The 19,557-nt window shown below is 39.9% G+C and overlaps 2 protein-coding genes across 4 annotated transcripts; both read left to right on the top strand.

The window, feature by feature from the left end:
• Positions 1 to 45: 45 nt before the first annotated feature.
• Positions 46 to 1,639, top strand: LOC129728812 (nuA4 complex subunit EAF3 homolog). The gene is made up of 3 exons (XM_055687279.1): positions 46 to 233; positions 285 to 402; positions 462 to 1,639. The coding sequence occupies exons 1-3, from the start codon at positions 206 to 208 to the stop codon at positions 1,486 to 1,488; spliced, it is 1,173 nt and encodes a 390-aa protein (XP_055543254.1). The 5' UTR covers positions 46 to 205; the 3' UTR covers positions 1,489 to 1,639.
• A 9,796-nt stretch (positions 1,640 to 11,435) lies between these two features.
• LOC129730603 (centrosome-associated zinc finger protein CP190) lies at positions 11,436 to 18,128 on the top strand. Of its 3 annotated transcripts, none has more exons than XM_055690060.1 (3): positions 11,436 to 11,581; positions 13,397 to 15,805; positions 16,433 to 18,128. In XM_055690060.1, exons 2-3 carry the CDS (start codon positions 13,468 to 13,470, stop codon positions 17,605 to 17,607), a joined length of 3,513 nt encoding a protein of 1,170 aa, XP_055546035.1. In that variant the 5' UTR covers positions 11,436 to 11,581; positions 13,397 to 13,467; the 3' UTR covers positions 17,608 to 18,128. The 3 variants fall into 3 exon arrangements, with proteins under 3 accessions (XP_055546035.1, XP_055546034.1, XP_055546033.1); XM_055690059.1 differs by lacking the exon at positions 11,436 to 11,581 and adding an exon at positions 12,646 to 12,856; XM_055690058.1 differs by lacking the exon at positions 11,436 to 11,581 and adding an exon at positions 12,646 to 13,162.
• Positions 18,129 to 19,557: the final 1,429 nt, after the last annotated feature.

Raw genomic sequence — 19,557 nt, 5'->3', positions numbered from 1 at the left:
GGTTGTATTTTTTGTGTTGACATGACTGCAGATCGATCTTTTGGAGCTTTCGATAATAACATATCGGAAAAGCGTTTGTTTGTCATTTCTGTGCATAACAATATCTTTTTATTTTGCTTGTCGGCACTTATAAAACATTTTTGGAGCTGCTAAATCAATTCAGCTGTTGAATCTTATTATTTGAAACACAAACTTCGACTGCATCATGCCTCCTAAACTTAAATTCACTGAAGGTAAGAGTTAATTCGAAACCAAAGATTGTATTTTATAACTCATTATTTAAGGTGAAAAAGTGCTTTGCTTCCATGGACCACTTATTTACGAAGCTAAAATGCTCAAAAGTATGGTGATGAAGGATAAACAGGTGAAATATTTTATTCACTACGCTGGTTGGAATAAAAAGTATGTATAATAATATTTTCAAAAGCGAGTCCCTTTCGTTTTCATATTTTTGTTTCTAGTTGGGACGAATGGGTACCGGAAAATCGGGTTCTCAAATATAATGAAGCAAACGTTCAGCGCCAGCGAGAGGTGACTAAATTGCACTCCTCGTTAGCAGCTAAAAATAAGAAGGCAAATGCTAAAGCGAAAAAAGCTGACACAAGCGCAGGATCTAGCAAAGATGGAGACTCGCGAGCATCTACTCCATCGAAGGAGGTGGCAAAAGAAAAAGAGCACACCCCGAGTACTTCAGGAACTGCCACACCGATTGCTTCTACTTCCGGTACGGCTTCCACTAACAATACACCTACGACAACCAGCCGCAGTAGATCATCGGCCAAAAATGCTGCTGCTGCGGTAGCAACACCCACTCCAGCAGCAAAAGAAAAATCCGAGGAAAAAGAAGCCCCCGTTGAGAAGCGTAAATCTGAGGATACTCCAGAATCATCCCAAGCATCCGCAAGAAAGAAACGCGGCCGCAGTGATACCACTTCTTCGAATGTCGAATCAGAAGATCAGTTCCTATCAAAAGTGGAAGTTAAAATCAAAATTCCTGATGAACTTAAACCGTGGTTGGTGGATGACTGGGATGCAATCTCCCGACAGAACAAGCTAGTGGAATTACCTGCCAAGACGACAGTCCATGAAATCGTTGATAACTATGTTCAATATAAGAAGTCTAGTAAAGCTTCAACGGCTACGAAGGAGAATGCCGTTCAGGACATAGCGAACGGAATCGTTGAATACTTCAATGTCATGCTTGGATCTCAATTGCTCTATAAATTTGAAAGGCCACAATATGCTGAGATGATCCAGCAGCATCCTGGCGTACCGATGGCAAAGATATACGGTTCGTTTCATTTACTGCGGCTTTTCGTAAAACTAGGTTCGATGCTAGCTTTTACTGCACTCGACGAAAAATCAATTCAAACTTTGATTGGACACATTCAGGATTTCCTAAAGTATATGGTAAAAAACAGCAGCACGTTGTTTTCGATGCAGCAATTTGTCAATACCAGTCCGGAGTACCACCGGAAAGCACAATGATTTTTATTACCGTTTCATCGCATCGAGATGAACCGTTACTTGGACTTCACTTAAAGATGTAGAGATTCTTTTATTGTGGAATGAATTTCTTTTATTATAGATATACTAGTATATCACGAAATAAAAATTATAGATTGCTATGGATCAATAATTAAGTTGAATATTTATTCGCAGTTTCTTTTATGGAATTTATTGATTAATTTATTGCCCTAACGCAAGCATCATTGTCAATCAATACAAGTACAGTCGCGTGCTGCGAAACATGAAAATTATCTTTTCAGTTAACCCTAAATAGATAATCATATTTTGATATGCGTGAAAGGATAATCATGCGTCAAATTGAATACCGACTCTCAAATGGTTAAAAATGCACCTTTTTCTTTATAATTTATCGATTAATGATCACTACGGTGTTAACACATCGATAAATAACAAAAACTAGAACTTAGGTTTTAATATTTATTTATTGATTAAGAAAAAACAAGAAACGAAACGAGCGCAACATTGCTGAAGATGAGGAGTCAAATCGACGCAGATATCATTCCAGGGTTAATCAAAAAGCTATCAGAGTAGCCTCGCAGTTCTAAATTGGTACCGGATAAAAAATATAAAAAACAACGTACAGTCATTTCATTTAGAAATTTATTTCATTTGAAATTGGTAAAATTGTCATTTTTTAATCAATCTCTAAACCCTGTTTAAGTTTAATGATTAAACTACTACTATTATCAAACTATTATACTATTATTCTACTTGTGTGCTTCTAATACTTTATTACTGCTCGTAACACTCTAAAGGACGTATTTTTTTAATGCCCCTGTCCCAGTATTTCGATCAAAGTCGTCCTTCTTTGCCGATAGCGGCGTCATCGCTCAAAAAGCTCATTAAGCGTCGCGAGTGAGCTTTTCAACAAATACGTATTTGAAAAATTCAGCGCAACGAAAACTTTTCAGTGTAAAAAGCGCTGAAATTTTCAAAAAAGCTCAAACCCGGACATACACTGAAAATAATTCACACGCCCATACCAATTGCTCTTTACATATGAATGCCAATAAACGTACCTGATCTTTTTATCCCACACCTATTGCTATTGGAATCCGGTATTTTGACGTGTTTTGGCATTTGACGCATCTAAGCATTAAAATCTGAGTGTTACGAGATTGATTTCTGTATGTATGACATGGCAAACCGGAATGTAGAACATTTGTTTTTTTTTTGCTGTGAACTGAGCCGCAAGTGTATTCATCGTAGACGTAGATATGAAATGTTTCATCTTTTAGCACAGATGTAAGTGGAATCCACTTCGCAGTAACGTGCCAATTTTTTATAGTGTATCTTATCCTGATTATAGATCATTGCGCGCAGAAAATAACCTCACTTTTTTGATACTTCCCACGGGTTTGTTTGTAAAACGAAATAATAAGTACTAATTCAATACTATTGAGTAAAGTGATAGTGGTGCTAATTACAGGAGTCACTTCACGGTGAAATATATTTCACTCTCACGCTCACTTCACTTTTTTAGACCTATTCCCGATTCCACCTCAAGTGAGGTGACAAAAATCACCTCCGTGGAGTGAGATTGACAGTGAAGTGAAATTGAGAATAGGACAAGTGAAATGAGATTTTTTCCTAGCTTAAAAATCTCTAAGCATAGCATAGCATATTTGATCGCCCGTGTGTTGCCCGCGATTGACCAGAATCAGCTGAAATTGCACAAAGAACCGTCAAAATGGTGCCTAGGAGTAGCAAGCCATTCTCAGTGTACAAATTCTGGTGATCTTTCTTTTCACTGGTCAATAACGAAGCTGGCCACGCCCAATGCAGATCAATAGAGGAAGGGATATCGGGAGTGTTAGTTTAATACTTGTTGCTACTAGAGACCGAGGAATCCTCTGCATCATCCACAAGTATCAAAGGAAGGAATTAGTGTTAGTGGAAAGGAATTGATCTGGATCCATCGAGGTTGATGGTGCGATCTTCTCTACACAAATTCGCGCACGATATGGTTACTTCTCGGTCTCTGGGCAGCCAGCCACCAGGAGACGATATAAATAGAACCGCGCCACGATCTAGTTATCTTCGGCAACCTATTAATCGTTAACAGTCTGTATCACACCAAACTTTGCGTTTAATGCCGTGAACTTAATTCAAATTTACCTAAAAACGAATGGATTTCGTAAAACGCAACAACCGCACGCCGAACGCAAACTACGCAAACTACTGGTCCCAGCTCAAATAACCGATAGAGCGCTGTATTGAGATAGTCACACTAAGCGCAGTCAAAATACCGCACACGAAACTGAACTGCCTTCTCCGAAAACAAATAAGAGCGTGCCGACCACTGGTATGACGAAAAAGCCAAAACACCCGCTTTATTATAAAAAAAAGGGAACCGGCAAAACAGGAATAGATTTGGCATCCATGCAGGGTTTGTCTTTGTCGTGAATAATTACGATATTTATCGAACGAACGAAACCTATTCTGAATCGTAACGTGCTAAAAAAGAACCGACGGGCGTACAGTCTCCGAAATAATGATTTGGTACATCCCGGAAATCACAATACACCGGTAATCCTTAGATGAGCAAAGCTCACCAAGGCCGAAGACACGTTTACACCGGAGCATTATGTAGGACCGCTTTATTCCCTCTCACCGACGCATACGCAAGAGGACACGGTGCTTCGCCCCGATAATCTTTTGTTTTGTATTTAAGTTAAGATACCTACTGAGTATAAAAACTGGCAAAGTTTCATGCACTCATAGCTCAAAAATTTAAAAAAATGCAATATGCTTATCGAACAAGACTGAATTCTAAGTTGATTGATAAAATGCCAAAGCAATCGCAATCAAAATTTAGTTGCTAAACCAACAAGATTTTCACATAATTAATAAAAATTGTCTATGTGTTTCATTATTTGTCAAAAGCTAGAAAAATCATCAAACAAGGGAATAAAACTGGGCCAAATGTTTGTAACCGTTCGGTCAGGCCGCGATAAGTTTATGAATTATATTCTAATGCTACCAGTTCCGTGTTGTGGGAGCCAGCGTTTAAGGCTCTCACCTATTGGGGCAATTCTGATTATTCAAGCAGAGCTTTAGCAAATGAAACGACTCCACAAAACCACGCTAAAATAAATCTCGACATATTGTAAGCAATGCACCCAGATTGACATCTACCAAGAAAATAAACAAATAAATAGATCAATTATTTTCAAAACGGCTAATTGACAACGCAGGCAGGGTGTTTAAAGTATCCCTGCCGACGTCAGTGCACTGCTCCACGAGACGCATGAAACGCAAAAACTAAACATAACACTTACTGCTTGTAGATTTATTTAACTTTTAAAATTAAAATATTTTTTTTTCTGTGTATATATAGAAGATATATCGATTAACACGTAACAACTTGCACATCCCTACAGACAGACAATGCGTTACAGCAAAATTTTCCAATTAGAATTATCTTTCTAGCGCTTTCTTATTGAAACAATTTATTCTAACTGGCGCTAGTTATATGAAACAATAATTGAACGAATAAAAGCAGAATACTCAGCTTTATATAGGTTCTTCGACCCTGTTCCTCTCGCCTTCGTTCAATATCTACTATAGCACTTGCCACTGTATGACGTAACACTTTGACATTTTTTTCTTCGTTGGATGTTGGCTTACAAAAAAACAGAAAAATAAAACACATTTTGCCGGTCGATTTTCACATGATATCGTTCTTTTTTCATGCCAACTTCACACAATACAAACTTGAACTGTAATGTCAATTTAAACTGCAGACTCTATTTCCATAAATCCAGCAGAATACACTCGAATTACACGAAAATATTACGGAGTAATTTTTAACGCGCCTACCAATGGCCGTGCTGCCAGAAACTCTCTCCTAGCTTAAAAATCTCTAAGTCCCAGAAAGTCTTTTTTCCGTTTTTTTTTTAGATAACACCAGATCTTGACGTGTTCTGCATTTCTAAGACGTTCGGCATAAAATAAAATGTTTTTTTTCGGTATCGAAAATTTCCTGAACTACTAGGTGCTTATTACGGGAATCACTTCACGGTGAAATCAGAGTGAAGTGAATGAAGTCCTATTACGGGACTCACTTAAGTGAGAAAACGTCGCAAAGTGACATCTGCCGTGAAATCTGGGTTATTATGAGTGTCATATGAAGTGAAGTGGAAACGGAAAAAGCGACGTTTCGCGTGGAATTATTTCACGACCATTTTGAACGGTGAAATGTTTCCACGAAGATGCCATAAGGCTTAAAGTTGATTGATTTGTGATCTAATGGTAAATATGAAGTGAAGTGAAATTGAGAATAGGACAAGTGAAATGAGATTGTTTCCCAGCTCAAAAATCTCTAAGTCCCAGAAAGTCGTTTTTCCCGTTTTTTTAGATAACACCAGATCTTGACGTGTTCTGCATTTCTAAGACATTCAGCATCAAAAAAAATGTTTTTTTCGGTATCAAAAATTTCCTGACATAGGTTGCATTTTTTTCATCGGGCAAAAAAAATGAAAAATTGACCGCTTTAAGGCACGGATCAAACTCTGATTCGCTTCGTTACTGAAGAATAAATCCAATATTTATCATTAGATCACAAATTAATCAACTTTAAGCCTTATGGCATCTTCGTGGAATCATTTCACCGTTCAAAATGGTCGTGAAATAATTCCACGCGAAACGTCGTATTTTCCGTTCTCACTTCACTAGTATGACACTCATAGGGGCTTATTACGGGAGTCACTTCACGGTGAGAACGAAGTGAAAAAATCTCTCGGTGAAAAAAGACGCGTTCAAATCAAATGGGAATCACTTTCACCGTGCCTATTACGGTTGTCACTTCACCGTGAAGTGACTCCCGTGATAAGCCCCATAATAACCCAGATTCCGCAGCAGATGTCACTTTGCGACGTTTTTCTCACTTACGTGAGTCCCGTAATAGGATTTTGTTCACTTCACTCTGAATTCACCGTGAAGTGACTCCCGTAATATGCACCAATTTCACTTCACTGTCAATCTCACTCCACGGAGGTGATTTTTGAATCTCACTTGAGGTGTAATCGGTAATAGGTCTAAAAAAGTGAAGTGAGCGTGAGAGTGAAATATATTTCACCGTGAAGTGACTCCCGTAATAAGCACCTGTATCTCCGTTATGACTCAATCTCCTTCAGCGGTAATTCTGGCAAGGTATGGGACAGCTTCAGCCGGATTTCTGCAGCGAAACCTGCCGAAAAAAAGAGTATCACTGCCGATACCGTGTGATTCAAATAGTTGAAAGAAGTCTTAGTGTACAGATTGCTGGCAATCAGGCAACAAATAAATTGGAACGCTCATACACGCCAGCTCGGAGGAAACGCTCTAAAATTACGACTATTGGAATTTGAATGTTGCCTTTTGCTTATTTCTTAATGGGACACCGCCGCTAATTTTTGCTAATAAATCACTGAAACTATCGATTTTTTTATTCACACTAGAACTAGATGTCGTTGCTTGGCTAAGAGTATTAAAGCGGTTCATCGTCAGATGGAAATGTAAAAACTTGATAGCAAAGATCCAGAACAAAATTTTATTGCTTCCATTTGAGCCCTCAAGAATTCTAAATTTATCGGAAGTCAATTACTGGTGACTCCGCTTATCGTATTGCATTTTAAATTTGTATGATGATTTCTAAGAGATAACTTGCTTTTTGCAACCTTGAACCACCTTAATAAGTATTGTGCGCATCCGCTTTCAACCACACGGCTCTCGCCCTAATTTTGATCTGTTGTCAAAATCAACACAACGGGCTCATGGACGAATGGTAGTAAGACTCAATGGAGTTAGATAGGAAAAACATGTGTTTTGATAAAAATAGATTGCGTTTAGTGAAAGTAAGTACCAGAAAGATAGAATAAAATGTATAGAAGACATTTGATAGCTGTATTCTCGGTCAATGAGCAAAATACTCGGAGAAATTTCGATTTTACTACCACTGAAAAAGCGCCATCTCTTGCCATTGGACATTTTTTCAGGTGTCCTATTGATAAAATGAATGCAGAACAGAAAAAAGACCTGGTTGGAAACGTTTTGAAACTCGCACGAGGTAGGCGTTACAATGGTATCAAGCACATTCGATGGAACAAGAATAACCATCGCAGCGATAAGCTTGCTAGGTTGTAATCTGGAAACGCCTCCTAAAATAGGTTTTAAACATCCCTGCGCTGATTATTACTTTTCTGTGCTTCTCGACGTAGTAAACATGGCGAAATTAATAAAAAATTCGCTATATACTATAAAAAACTAATCACTCCAAAAGGTTCTTCAGAAAAGCTCGTGAGGGAAGCAGGCGGAGAAACTGAAACACAGGAATTGAAACTTTCAAAATTCAAAGATGGAAGTAGTTTTATTTCTGAAAGTAATAAGTAACAGTGTAGCCTATGATTACCTCATACGAACCGAGAAGATTTCGTTGACTTGCGACAATTGTAGAACTTTTACACATGCTCAACGATATTTTTCCGACATCTTCAGAATCTTCTTCGTTTAGAAACCTATCAGTTAAGAGAATTTTGATTTGTATTACTTAGTGAAGCGCACGCCAAAGCAGGATCAAACAACAATTCAAACACATCACAATTTTAAGCAGTTTAAAAAAGCTCATCAAAAATAATGATGTCTTCAGTACTTGTTTCTTTATACATAACATGTTTTCACAAGATGAAGAGCCAATAGATGTCCAGCATATCAGTGAAATTTAGATGGATGGATTCTACTGTTGAAGATGTGATCAAAACACATAAAAAACTTTTATTTTAATTTAAATGTGAAATTTAAAAAAGCATCAAACTAGTCATAAAGGGTAGGATGGTGTATCATAGATGCAACAGATACAAACTTTGAGGTACTCAAAATACATATTTATTCGAAGAAGTTTGTTAGTGAAGTACGTGATCTAAACTTGGAAAACTGTTTTAGGTAAAATCCACTCTAAAATCTCTATTGAATGTCGAAAGTATATCCGAATTGTATACTGATCATGCTATTTGCACATCAAAACGACCTGCTTTGATGACGAAAATTATCGTCATTTATCTAAATATATGCTTTAAATGTTATGCAAAACAAAGATAGAAAACTGGGCAGAAACAATTTTTGTTGTAAGATTCGGGCCGCTGCTACCATTGTTTTGATCTTTTATGGTAGCAGAAACAATTAGGGGCCATCCACATACCACGTGGACAGCTTTGGGGGCGGGGGGGTTGGCTAATGTCCATGGTCCATACAATTTTTTTAGAATTTATATGGGCAGTTGTCTACGGAGGGGGAGGGGGGGGGGTCAAAATCGTTAAAAATCGGTCCACGTGGTATGTGGATGGCCCCTTAGGTGATTTGGATTTTTTAAAACGACTGGCCAGAATTGATTAGTATCAAATGTACATGTCATTCGTTAGCACTTTGCACCAGTAACGCATGAGAAAATTTCCCTTCTTAAGTAGAACACCTCTTTCTGGAAGCCCGAAGCGATGCTTTGAATTCATGCGTATCCAAAAAATTCTTGATTTAAAGTCCAAAAAAATCATGCACCCATCTACTACGCGCTGGTTGATGCTCTAAAGTGTTGTAGCAGGAAATTTAGAGTTATTTTTTGAGCTGAAAATGTTCTTCGCAATCCATGCGAATCATGACAGGAATCAAACAGCTTGTCGAATTTCAAACCACCTCGAACTAGAAATTCCAATAACTAAACCGATACTACTTTTGTTGAACAACATATGATTATTAGGATGATATCAGGATTTACATAATATTTTACGGTTGGGTCATTAAACATTTTAAGGGCATTACGCGATTCAATGACTTAGTTCTATTTTTTGTACTTTGCAGCAAAAATCAGACAATCGGGTAGCCTTGTACATGTCCTACCCCATTTTTGTTGAACATCCGTAATGCAGAGAAATGCGACGGATGGAGAACTACTGTATCATGAGAATAACGATCATGTGAAGAAACGACATTACTTGTCATACTTACTTCAAAATATACTACAGTAAAGCCATTACATGCTTGCATCTACCTAACCCGGCTTTACAGCGGCGTTAGGTCCCAGTTTTTGAATTCGTGCTTATTATGTGCGGATCTGATTTCGGAGCAGATGACTTTAAGCATGACGCGAAAACCAATTATCCGTCATGTTGTGTAGCTTTCATACCGACTAATAGTAAATGGCTTGCCTGGTAAATACGGTCTCCCTCCGCTATCAATTATGTTCCTCCTGCTGCATATTTTCGAGTATGCTCACTCAATTTATTTTTACTTCCATTTTGGTCGTACTCTCGTCGTCGGAGGTTTGAAATAACACAAAGCAAACATAACGTTTTCTCAAGGGCGCAGCATTGTGGGGCTTTTTTCAATTTCACATTACAATAAAACCCATTTCTAACAACAAACATTTATTTGCAGCAGTAAGTGCTATTTTAACAGTAAAGTGTTCATTTGGGATAAGCTCTAATTTCGATTGGCGCCGAGTACGCCATTAGCATTTTCAATATATGAACATATAGTGAAGTCTTTTTTTCACTAATATGGAAATCTGATGGTATGAAACTTTCTTTAGATGTATATACCTGCCATTTTTCTGAACAATCACTGGATATTAAACATATATTATTTTTAGCATGCTATTCAAACCACCGGTTGTTTACAACTTTCTTCAAATTCATTATGCACATAGCGAATTACCTACCGTGAACAAAGTTAATCGAAACATTCAAACTCAAAAGGACTCATTTTGTGAAATATATGAGGAAGCAGAAATCTTTTTACTAATCATTTTAAGAATTGAGTGCACTGAAGAGTACGTAATCGAGGCCGAAGAAGCTCAAAATAAGTTGAAAACAGAAATGAAGCATTTATTCAAACGTTTTTGTCGACACTTTTACGTCGAATTGGCAAAACCACCCCCCTGAACAGAGATGCCAGATGTTTTTGAAAAATGTCTGCAACTGCTCGAAAAACCGGAAAAATGTGCTCGAAATCTGAAAAAAATCTACCCATGATCCGAAAAAATTTCGCTCGCGCAGGCAAAAGTCTGTAAAAATCTGCACACATTTTAAGAATATCTGCGCAAATATAAGGAGACTCTGACAAAAATCTGCAGAAACCATGGAAAACTGCAAATATGTGCAAATCAATAAATATCTGCACACGGACTCCGAAAATCTGCGTTTTGCAGACAAATCTGCACATTTGGTATCCCTGTCCCTGACACCGTAATTTCATTACCTATAGTTTGACAGTACCCCCATTATGACGAATCCCTCGATGCCGAGCCCTGACGTGCTCTTCACTCCCGTTCAGTGTTGCCAATCTATCGATGTCGCTGTTTATAGCAGTGTAAAGCACAGCAGTGTAACATGCTATTTCATTCCCACGTATACAAAAATACAGGCGTCGAACGTGTCAGGGAGGTGGGCAAAACAGATTATGAAAAGATTCGACTTCAATGACAGAACAATTCGCATCTTTGTTGAGTCCCTTTAAACAACCGAATCTAAGTGGAATTTTAAAAGAACTCCTAATTTTCCTGACAGTAGTTTTTCGACAGGAATTGGACAACGAATTTAAGGAACTGCAAACCAGATTCATGTGTGGAAAACAGTGTGGAAAAACACACCAGATCCAGACATAATCAAAAATTACTACTTATACATGGTGTGTTTGTTTTCTGTGATTCACATCAACACATACTTGTCCATACCCCTCGTCTAAGCTTTGTCGCATCGACTCAATCAAAAGCTCCCAATTGATTCGACGAAAGCAATCTACTTTGCCGATAGCGTGCGATGGTTTTCTCTCCGTATCCTGCAGAACTTTTTCATCGGCGGCGTATCGCTCCTAAAGCTTTTGCTGCAGTACACCGATGAACGGGCGCGAGCTTTCCTCATATCGACTACAATGAATAAAGCAGTCTTCGCAAAGATGGAGCTGGATTTTGTGGGAAATTTTTCAAAGTGAAAAGTGCTAAAACTAGGTTGTAATTCTTGCAAAAAGTTCTACCCAGACTTAAACCCAGCTGTCAAGGATTAAGTGAATCAGAAGTGAATTGGTGTGTAGCATTGCTGTTAGTAATTAGAAGCGAAAATGTCAGTTTGTTTACTTTGAGTTCAGTTCCTTGACAGTGTAAATAAACAGCGAAGTATTAACGCTTGGCATTATAACTGAAAGTATATATAATTCCGGATTACTTTGTGATAAGGGCGAAAGCAGATAGGAAAACGAGCAAGGATTCGCCCTTATCACTAAGTAGTCCGGAATTGATAAAAAGTACTAAAAAATATGGCTTTGGCTTCTACAGATTTAATACACGGTACAGTGGTCAGTGGATCATGTATGCAGCAAGATTGATGCTTGTTTTGCATGAGTGCTGAATTACCAATACCATTACAAATGTAAAAGTTAATGCGGCACTTGTATCGATATTTTGGTTATCGATACTTATTTGTAAATTTGGTTTGGTTTATTAGAGCCGTATTTTTGTGATATAAGTTCATTACTCGTTTATCATGACCCGACAGAAACTATTTATAAATGGCACTAACAAATAACGTATATGTTTGAAAAACTGCATTTAACTAGAATAAAAATTTAAAATACATAATTACGAAAAGAGTCACTCTGTAATTAATTATTATTTCTTTACACAGTAATTCTAGTAACTTTTGATATGCGGCGTTACGTAATTTTAGAGCAGTAGAGGGTTCTATCGAACGTTACTTATTTTATATAGGGGATAGCTGGTCCGAAATCTAGACTTTTTGTGTTACGTAATTTGTGTACCACACAAAAGCAAGTGTGGTCTTAAATGATGAACTAATTACGTAATATGGTGTCCAAATCAAAACTTCACAACTGTGCAAACTATAGATTAAATCGGAACAGTTCGGTAAATTTTACATTCATTTACGCGAGAGAAATTTTGAAGTATTTTTTTATTTGGTGAATACCACCAATATAATACAGAACTTTAAATTTCTTGTGAGAGCTTTTAATAGTTCCTCAGCTCTCATCTGACCAACCCTAGATACTCTCTCTTCTTTTGCATAGTAATCGATTAAAAAAACGATCAACTGTTTAACCAACTTGTCGGGAGCTTTTTCCTGTCGATTCCACGCAACATCGAAAGCGACATGCTCGTCTCGTAAAATTCTGCCGCGGACGTCGATTCCGAACGACGCCATCTTAGTTTTTGTGGAAAGTTTAGCTACAGCAGCTAGATTGGATTGTAGAATCAGTCTCTGCAAGTTTAGCGAAGAGTTGGTGACGGTAACGGCGGTGTAGCTCAAAAAGTGGTGCTTGTGAACATCGACAGCAACTTTCGAAAGTAAAACAAACGCATTGTGGCAATTGAAGAGCAATCCGGCTTTGATTCTAGACAGAAAGGCGGTTTAAATTCGATTTGGTTCGCATTTGTTTCCTCTTTAGAAAAAATCTGTGCCGCTTGTGTTTTCTCTTGGTTCGGTAATAAGAGATCCGACGGTCGCTGTAGTGGTGGTGAAAATTACTATTTTCTAATTTCACGTAGCAAATATCCAGCCGTAATAACAGACAGGACAGTGAATGAGCCTGAAATATTGTATTAACCGTAGCTGATTCCAGAATATCGTTGGAATCGGCACATTTGAACTAGGTAAAAGTTCCGGATTGTTCGTGGGGAAATTTACTGCTATTTTCTTCGACTCAACACAGCAATGATTTAAATGTCATTTTGTGCATGTGTTGGTCGTTGTGTTTACTTGCGTTGATCGTTTGGTCGTGTTGAAACCGACGCTTATTTGACCGTTCAAAGCTGTGTGATATACAAAAACAAATTAATATTTGAATTTGATCCTTTTTATTATTTGATTCCTTTTTATTCTTACAGAAATCCTGATGTGAACAAGTTTGTGAAAAAGTGAAACATATTAAGAGAAAAGTGAATAATAGCAAACCACAATGACTCGTATTACCGAAACAAAGTCTGTGAAAGTGGATAACTGGGGGGTGTTTTTCCTGCAAAAATTGCAAAACTTTTTCAACAAAACGGATCACTGTGATCTGACGTTGCAGTTTAACGACAATTCTCAGTTGAAAGTTCATCGGCTGGTTCTGAGCGCATGTACTGACTATTTTAACATGCTGGAAAACACATGTGAAATGTACGAGGACGTACTAATCATGCCGCTCGATCTGCAGGCTGATGTGATTGTTCCTATCGTCAATTTCATGTACACTGGGACACTGGAGTTCCAGTATAATATGTACGATAAGCTGCTGAAAACGGCGCGAGACATGAACATGACAGTATTGTTAAAACTGCTTGAAGCGCACAAGCAAACTACTTCGCGGTTAATGCCAGGGGGTCGGCAGCCAATTTTGTTGAACAAACAGGCTCCTAACCGCGGAAGAGCTGTCGCGCCTGGTAGTGTAACCTTGCAGGCAGCTGGCACGGCAGCAAGAAATACGAGACAGCCGGTTCCGCAAATAAGAACGGCGGGTCAAACTATGAAACATCAAACAACGATACGTCCAGTGTCTGTGTATGGAAACACTAAAATCTCATCGGAATCTGTTACCAGATTTGGGGCAGGAAAAGAAGCTAGAGCAGGTCCTTCTAGATATGAGGAGACTGCGGCTACTGACACCTTCGAAGGACAATTCGATGATATATCGTACGAAAGCAAACCTCTGGTAACGGCCGATCAGATCAAGAAGGAGGACGAACCATTCGAAGAATTACGCAAAGGTTACACCAATGTGAGTGTAGTAAAGCGGCCAGCATCTGCCATTTTGTCCGCTCCTGCCGCGAAAAAGCCAAACCTGGAAGAAGTAAAAGAATTTACAGAAGCAGCCAGATTACGAAGCCAAATGGCTACCGAGGATGATGACTCGCCTGGAATTGCCGACGATACACACTTCGACGATGATGATGACGACGAACCACAGGCACAGCAGACGCAGTCAACGATGAAACCTAGCCCCAAGCAGATTGTAATCAAGCAAGAGGCCAAAACTTCACCCAACATGGGAGGAGTTAAACAAATTACTGTCAAAGATGAATCTGGTAGCGTGGACCACGCCAAAATTATAAGTGAAGTATTGAAAAAATATCCACATCTGGTAAAAAAGAACAAAAACATTAAGCTCAAGATCATGCAAAAAACATCCCCATCAGCGCCGGCTCAAGTCAAACAAGGGCCGTTAAAAATGGAAGTTCGGACTGCAACCCCACTGAGGCAGGATATGTCGATGGTTCGCAAGGCTACCGATGCTATAAAGCAACATCCACTGGCCTCTTCGACACCAGCCGCACCAGGGCCGCGTAAGATCGACTCCAAATCGATGCATACCTTGATCGCCAAAGGCGCAGAAAACATGACTGGACCGTGGCTTTGCCTTCGCTGCGGTATCGGTGGTCGCCCTATCTCGATACCCAGCTACAAAGCTTTCCGCAACCATTTGATCGTGAAGCATCGAGAACGAATTGATCCACGCATTTGCGAACACTGCGGATGGAAGGCGGAACAGCGAAATCCTCAGCTCTTCTACCACTGGTTAACAGCGCACAATATTAAATCCACCGTCAAGTTTCCGTCGTGCTCCGAATGTGGCCATTTCGCAATGAATGAAGCCAATCTTCAAAAGCACGAAGAAGAAAATCACCAGCGAGGAGACCTGCAACAGTGCATATATTGCAATAAGGTGTTCGCCAAGGAGATGGATCTCTACGAGCATATGAAGAGTTTGCATAAGGACAGAGCACGCGAAGATGGTGTAATAGATTTTTCCGACGACGAATACCATGTAGAGGAAGAAGATGAAGGACCAAGTGAACCAACGCCTAACTCCAGCCAGGAAAGTAAGATAAAAATTCTGTCCAACATTGCATTCAGCAAGAGCAGTGCCATACCGTTCGTGATCGATCCCAGCCAGGCGCAGACCGTATCGCAAATCGGTGGCAAACCGCAAATTCAGCTTCAGCAGATCACTCTTGAACCGTCATCGGAAGCAGAAGCTCTCAGTAATGTAGCGTCTGGAATTGCGACCAGTCTCGGTCTGGTGGACAGTGCCAGCGTTGTCATCGAGGATCCAAACTTCCACCAGTCTGGCCAGCAGTATATCGAACATCAACTGGCAACGGTGCACGGTGAAACGGGGACCACGACGACGGTCACGGCTGCCGGGGCAGGATCCGAACAGCTGACCAAACTGATCACAGAGGATGGAACGGAGCTGCAGCTTACGCAGAGCCAGAAGGATGAGATTATTTCGCAACTACAGAACACCGCAAATGGTAAAGGATTTTTTTTTATTTGTAGTTTGTAGATGACTGTAGGAATTAACACTACTAATACGAACCATACCCAGCCTTTCATTTTTTGTTGCTAGTCCTGATAAAAAGCCGGAATCCTAGGTTTTGTTATTAGTACAACCTCACTTCATCGCTTACGCTTACTTCATCGTTAACGCTGATTGTTTACAATATCAATATCGCATGCTAGCCTGGCAGCTAATACGGTCTCGATGAACTAGATTAGTTGAGAGAATTCGTTATCGATATTGTTTGCGCCACATTTTGCATGTTGTAGGATAAGTACAACAATACGGTGTATTGTTGCTGAGTGCTGAGTCGAGAAAATTTGCAGCTCGAAAAGATCCTTGACCTGATCGGGAATCGAACCCGATGTTGATTCGGTCATTCGTTTTGACCCCGCCTCACAAGCTAGGAACGTGTCTTTAGCTAACTATAATAGAAAAAACTTCTTGTGCCTAAGCGCCCTAATTGATTGATAAATTTTTAAAAAATTTCGCCTAACATTAGCTGCATCACATATTCATTTTTACCGGCAAGTCATGTTGTAGCATGTTCACAGGTTCTCGTGAGTTTAAAATATACTAATCCTTTCCATCTCATTCCTAGGTGGCAACGTGGTGATGGTCCTCAACGATGACAGCTTCATTGGTGGTCCCGGAATACAGTTAGCCGATGGTTCTCAGCTGATGAATGCTGCCTCAGTTCCTGCCGGACAAGACACTAACATCGTCGTTATGTACAGTCAGCCAACAGACAGCCAACTAGTGACTACAACTAACACTATCACTACAACTACAAGCTCAGTAATACCAGTTGGATCAGATGTGCACGAGGAAGAGGTTGCCACGGAAGATGCCGGAACTAAAAGCGCAGCGGCAACCGAAGACGATACGTCTCAGGTCTCCACGCAGCCTTCAGAAAAAGCTAATGACGTCTATACCGAGTGCAGTCAAGACATGTCAGTAGATGAAAAGGCAAAGTCCGTCACTAGTGCGAACGAATCACTCGAGCAGGACCGATCGCACAGCCAACTGGAAGATCACGAGGAGGTAGAGGATGAGGAAGAGGATGTCGATGAAGAAGCAGATGAATCTAAAAATTCCGAAGACGCAGAGAAGGCAGCCAAGGAACGGGAAAAGCAAAAACTCATATCGGAGCTAGAAGGGGATTGGTCTGAAGATACAGAAGAGCAGCCAACGGCGACCGAAGAGAAAACAGAGGAAAAGGTGACTGAGAAAAAATCTTCCCCTATTCGCAAAAAAGAAGTAAAAACTGAGAAAGAGGAAGGTAAAATCAAAGAAGAAGATATAGGACAGCTGCTAGACGAGTGGAATAATGAAACAAAATTTAACGAAAACGATTCGGACGCAGATCTAGAGAAAAAGTTGGAGAAAGTGGTGGGTGCAAAGAAAAACGAACCGGTAGAGAAGGAATCATTAGAAACTCCAAGTGCGGATAACACCGTCGGTACTGTAGACGACAGCCTCAATAATAGCGGCACTCAGGTAGTGATAGTAGCCGCAGATAGTGAAGCTGAAGTGTCTGTGAATGAGTCGGATGTAGAAAAGAGTCAGGATAGCAAGGCGGAGTTGGTGAAAAAATCTGAACAATCGGAAAAATCTGCATGCAAAACGGAAGAAACCGATGAGAAAGAATCAGTGGCAGATGCAGATAAAACTGTACCAGAAAGGGAGGAGCCGAAAAGCGAAGAAGACAAAATCAAATCGAAGGAAGTTGTTAGTTCGTTGCTAGGCGATTGGGACGAAGATGATGATTTGTAAAGTAGAAGAATCGCATCACACACAAGTGACTTTTAATAAAATGAACCATAACAGATTAGTGCTAACAGTAGCATTTGCATAAAAGTTGGTTAAGAGTAGCATTACAACCAATGTTATTAAATATTTAGAAGAAATTTTATTTTTCTTGATGTAATTGCAGCAAAATATTTTAAATGTACGTTCGATTTTCCCTTTACTTTAAATACCAACGAACTTTTAGTTGAACATTTTGATTGTTCATTTTCGGTCAGCCTGGCATGTTTTTGGTACCAGCAATTATTAATTGTATTTCTAAATCGTTTGAATCTTTGCGTTAAACGTAACATGTGGACATTATCATTTAGGCTAAGTGATCCTGAAAGTACTAAATGCGTCTTTTCATTTATTCTGCTAGAAAATATACAATTAATGGTATTCATTTATGGTTAACAAACGTTTATGTTCAGAACGACGTTCTCTGCAACATGTTTCGGTGTAAGAGAAGTTGAATAAATAAATATAGATTGTATTGTCCCTCGTAATATACTTGTTTCTTTTTTTGCGACCGTCGAATGTATCGCCCAATTATTCTACCTCAACATTTGTAACGCACGTATCCTCGTCGACAAGACTAATCTAACGAGAGCAGGCTTTGTTGTGAAGTCGACTTCTAACAGCTGGAAGGGACGGCCTCCCAGCCGAACGTGACGTTGGACGACCTGAAGCAAGGTGACAGTCTTATGAACCTGTTGTTTAACATTGCCTTGGAAGGTGTATAACGGAGAACTGGCGTGCAAAAAAGCGGTACTATTGTTTATTTATTTATTATTTATTTGTTTGGCATTCCGTCATGATGATATGGCCTGATTAACTGAGTTTTTCCAATTCACTCGGTTATTGGCTGCCGCTCTCCAATTCTTGGGGCGCTGTGTACTCCCAGCCAAATCTTGCACCACCTGGTCTACCCATCTTGCCCGCTGTGCTCCTGGTCGTCTTCTTCCTACCGGATTCGAGGTAAAGATCATCTTTGCAGGGTAGTTGTCCGGTATTCTTGAAACATGTCCTGCCCAGCGTGTCTGTCCAGCTTTAGCCACCTTTGAATATGTAGGTACTACCCAGCAAACAATTTCGTTGATTTATAGCTTGTTAAGCTACTATTAGGCGGATTTTGGTTGAATTGAAACTTAATTAGCTGTTGTTGTTATTGGGTGGGTTCGCCAGTGCGCGAGGTTCACCCTCCGCCTCCATATTCCGTTCTCCTGCACACCGCCAAAGATCGTCCTTAGTACCCGTCGTTCGGAAACTCCGAGCACTCGCAAGTTCTCCTTGAGCACTGTTCACTTTTCATGCCCAACCGGTCTTATGAGCGTTTTGTACAAGCACACTTTGCACGGGGATTTATTGCTTGTTGAGCCCATAGCAGGCGCGACTTCCGCTGATAGTGCGCCTCCGAGTCTCACGGCTGGTATCATTCTTCTCAGTTAGCAGTGAGTCAACATGGACAAACATGTCGACTACCTCGAACTCATCGCCGACGATGTCGGTCGGTTCCGCCGGCTAGCATAAACTTCGTTTCAGACGTATTTATCTGTAGACCAATCCTCGCTGCTTCCCGTTTTAGTGTATAATGACTGATTAAACTTTAGTTCCGCCAAAACCCACCTAATAGCAGCTCAACAAGCTATAAATCAACAAAATTGTTTGTTGGGCATCTCATCAGGAAAGCAAACGAATTGACTGGATTTGTTGAAAATCGTACTCCGCGTGTTGATATCCGCTCGATTCATAAGACTCGTAGCGCAATGTTAAATAGCAGGCAGGAGAGACCATCACCCTGACGAAGCCCCCTGTGGGATTCAAATGGACCCGACAATCCACACGAAATCCGTACACAGCACTGCGTCCCATTCACCGTAGCCTTCATCAGTCTATTCAGCTTTTCCCGATAACCAGATAACTCAATCCTTCTAC

This window comes from Wyeomyia smithii, chromosome 3 (assembly GCF_029784165.1).
Source record: "Wyeomyia smithii strain HCP4-BCI-WySm-NY-G18 chromosome 3, ASM2978416v1, whole genome shotgun sequence".
Taxonomy (NCBI): domain Eukaryota; kingdom Metazoa; phylum Arthropoda; class Insecta; order Diptera; family Culicidae; genus Wyeomyia; species Wyeomyia smithii.
This window is presented reverse-complemented; position numbering and strand designations above follow the sequence as displayed.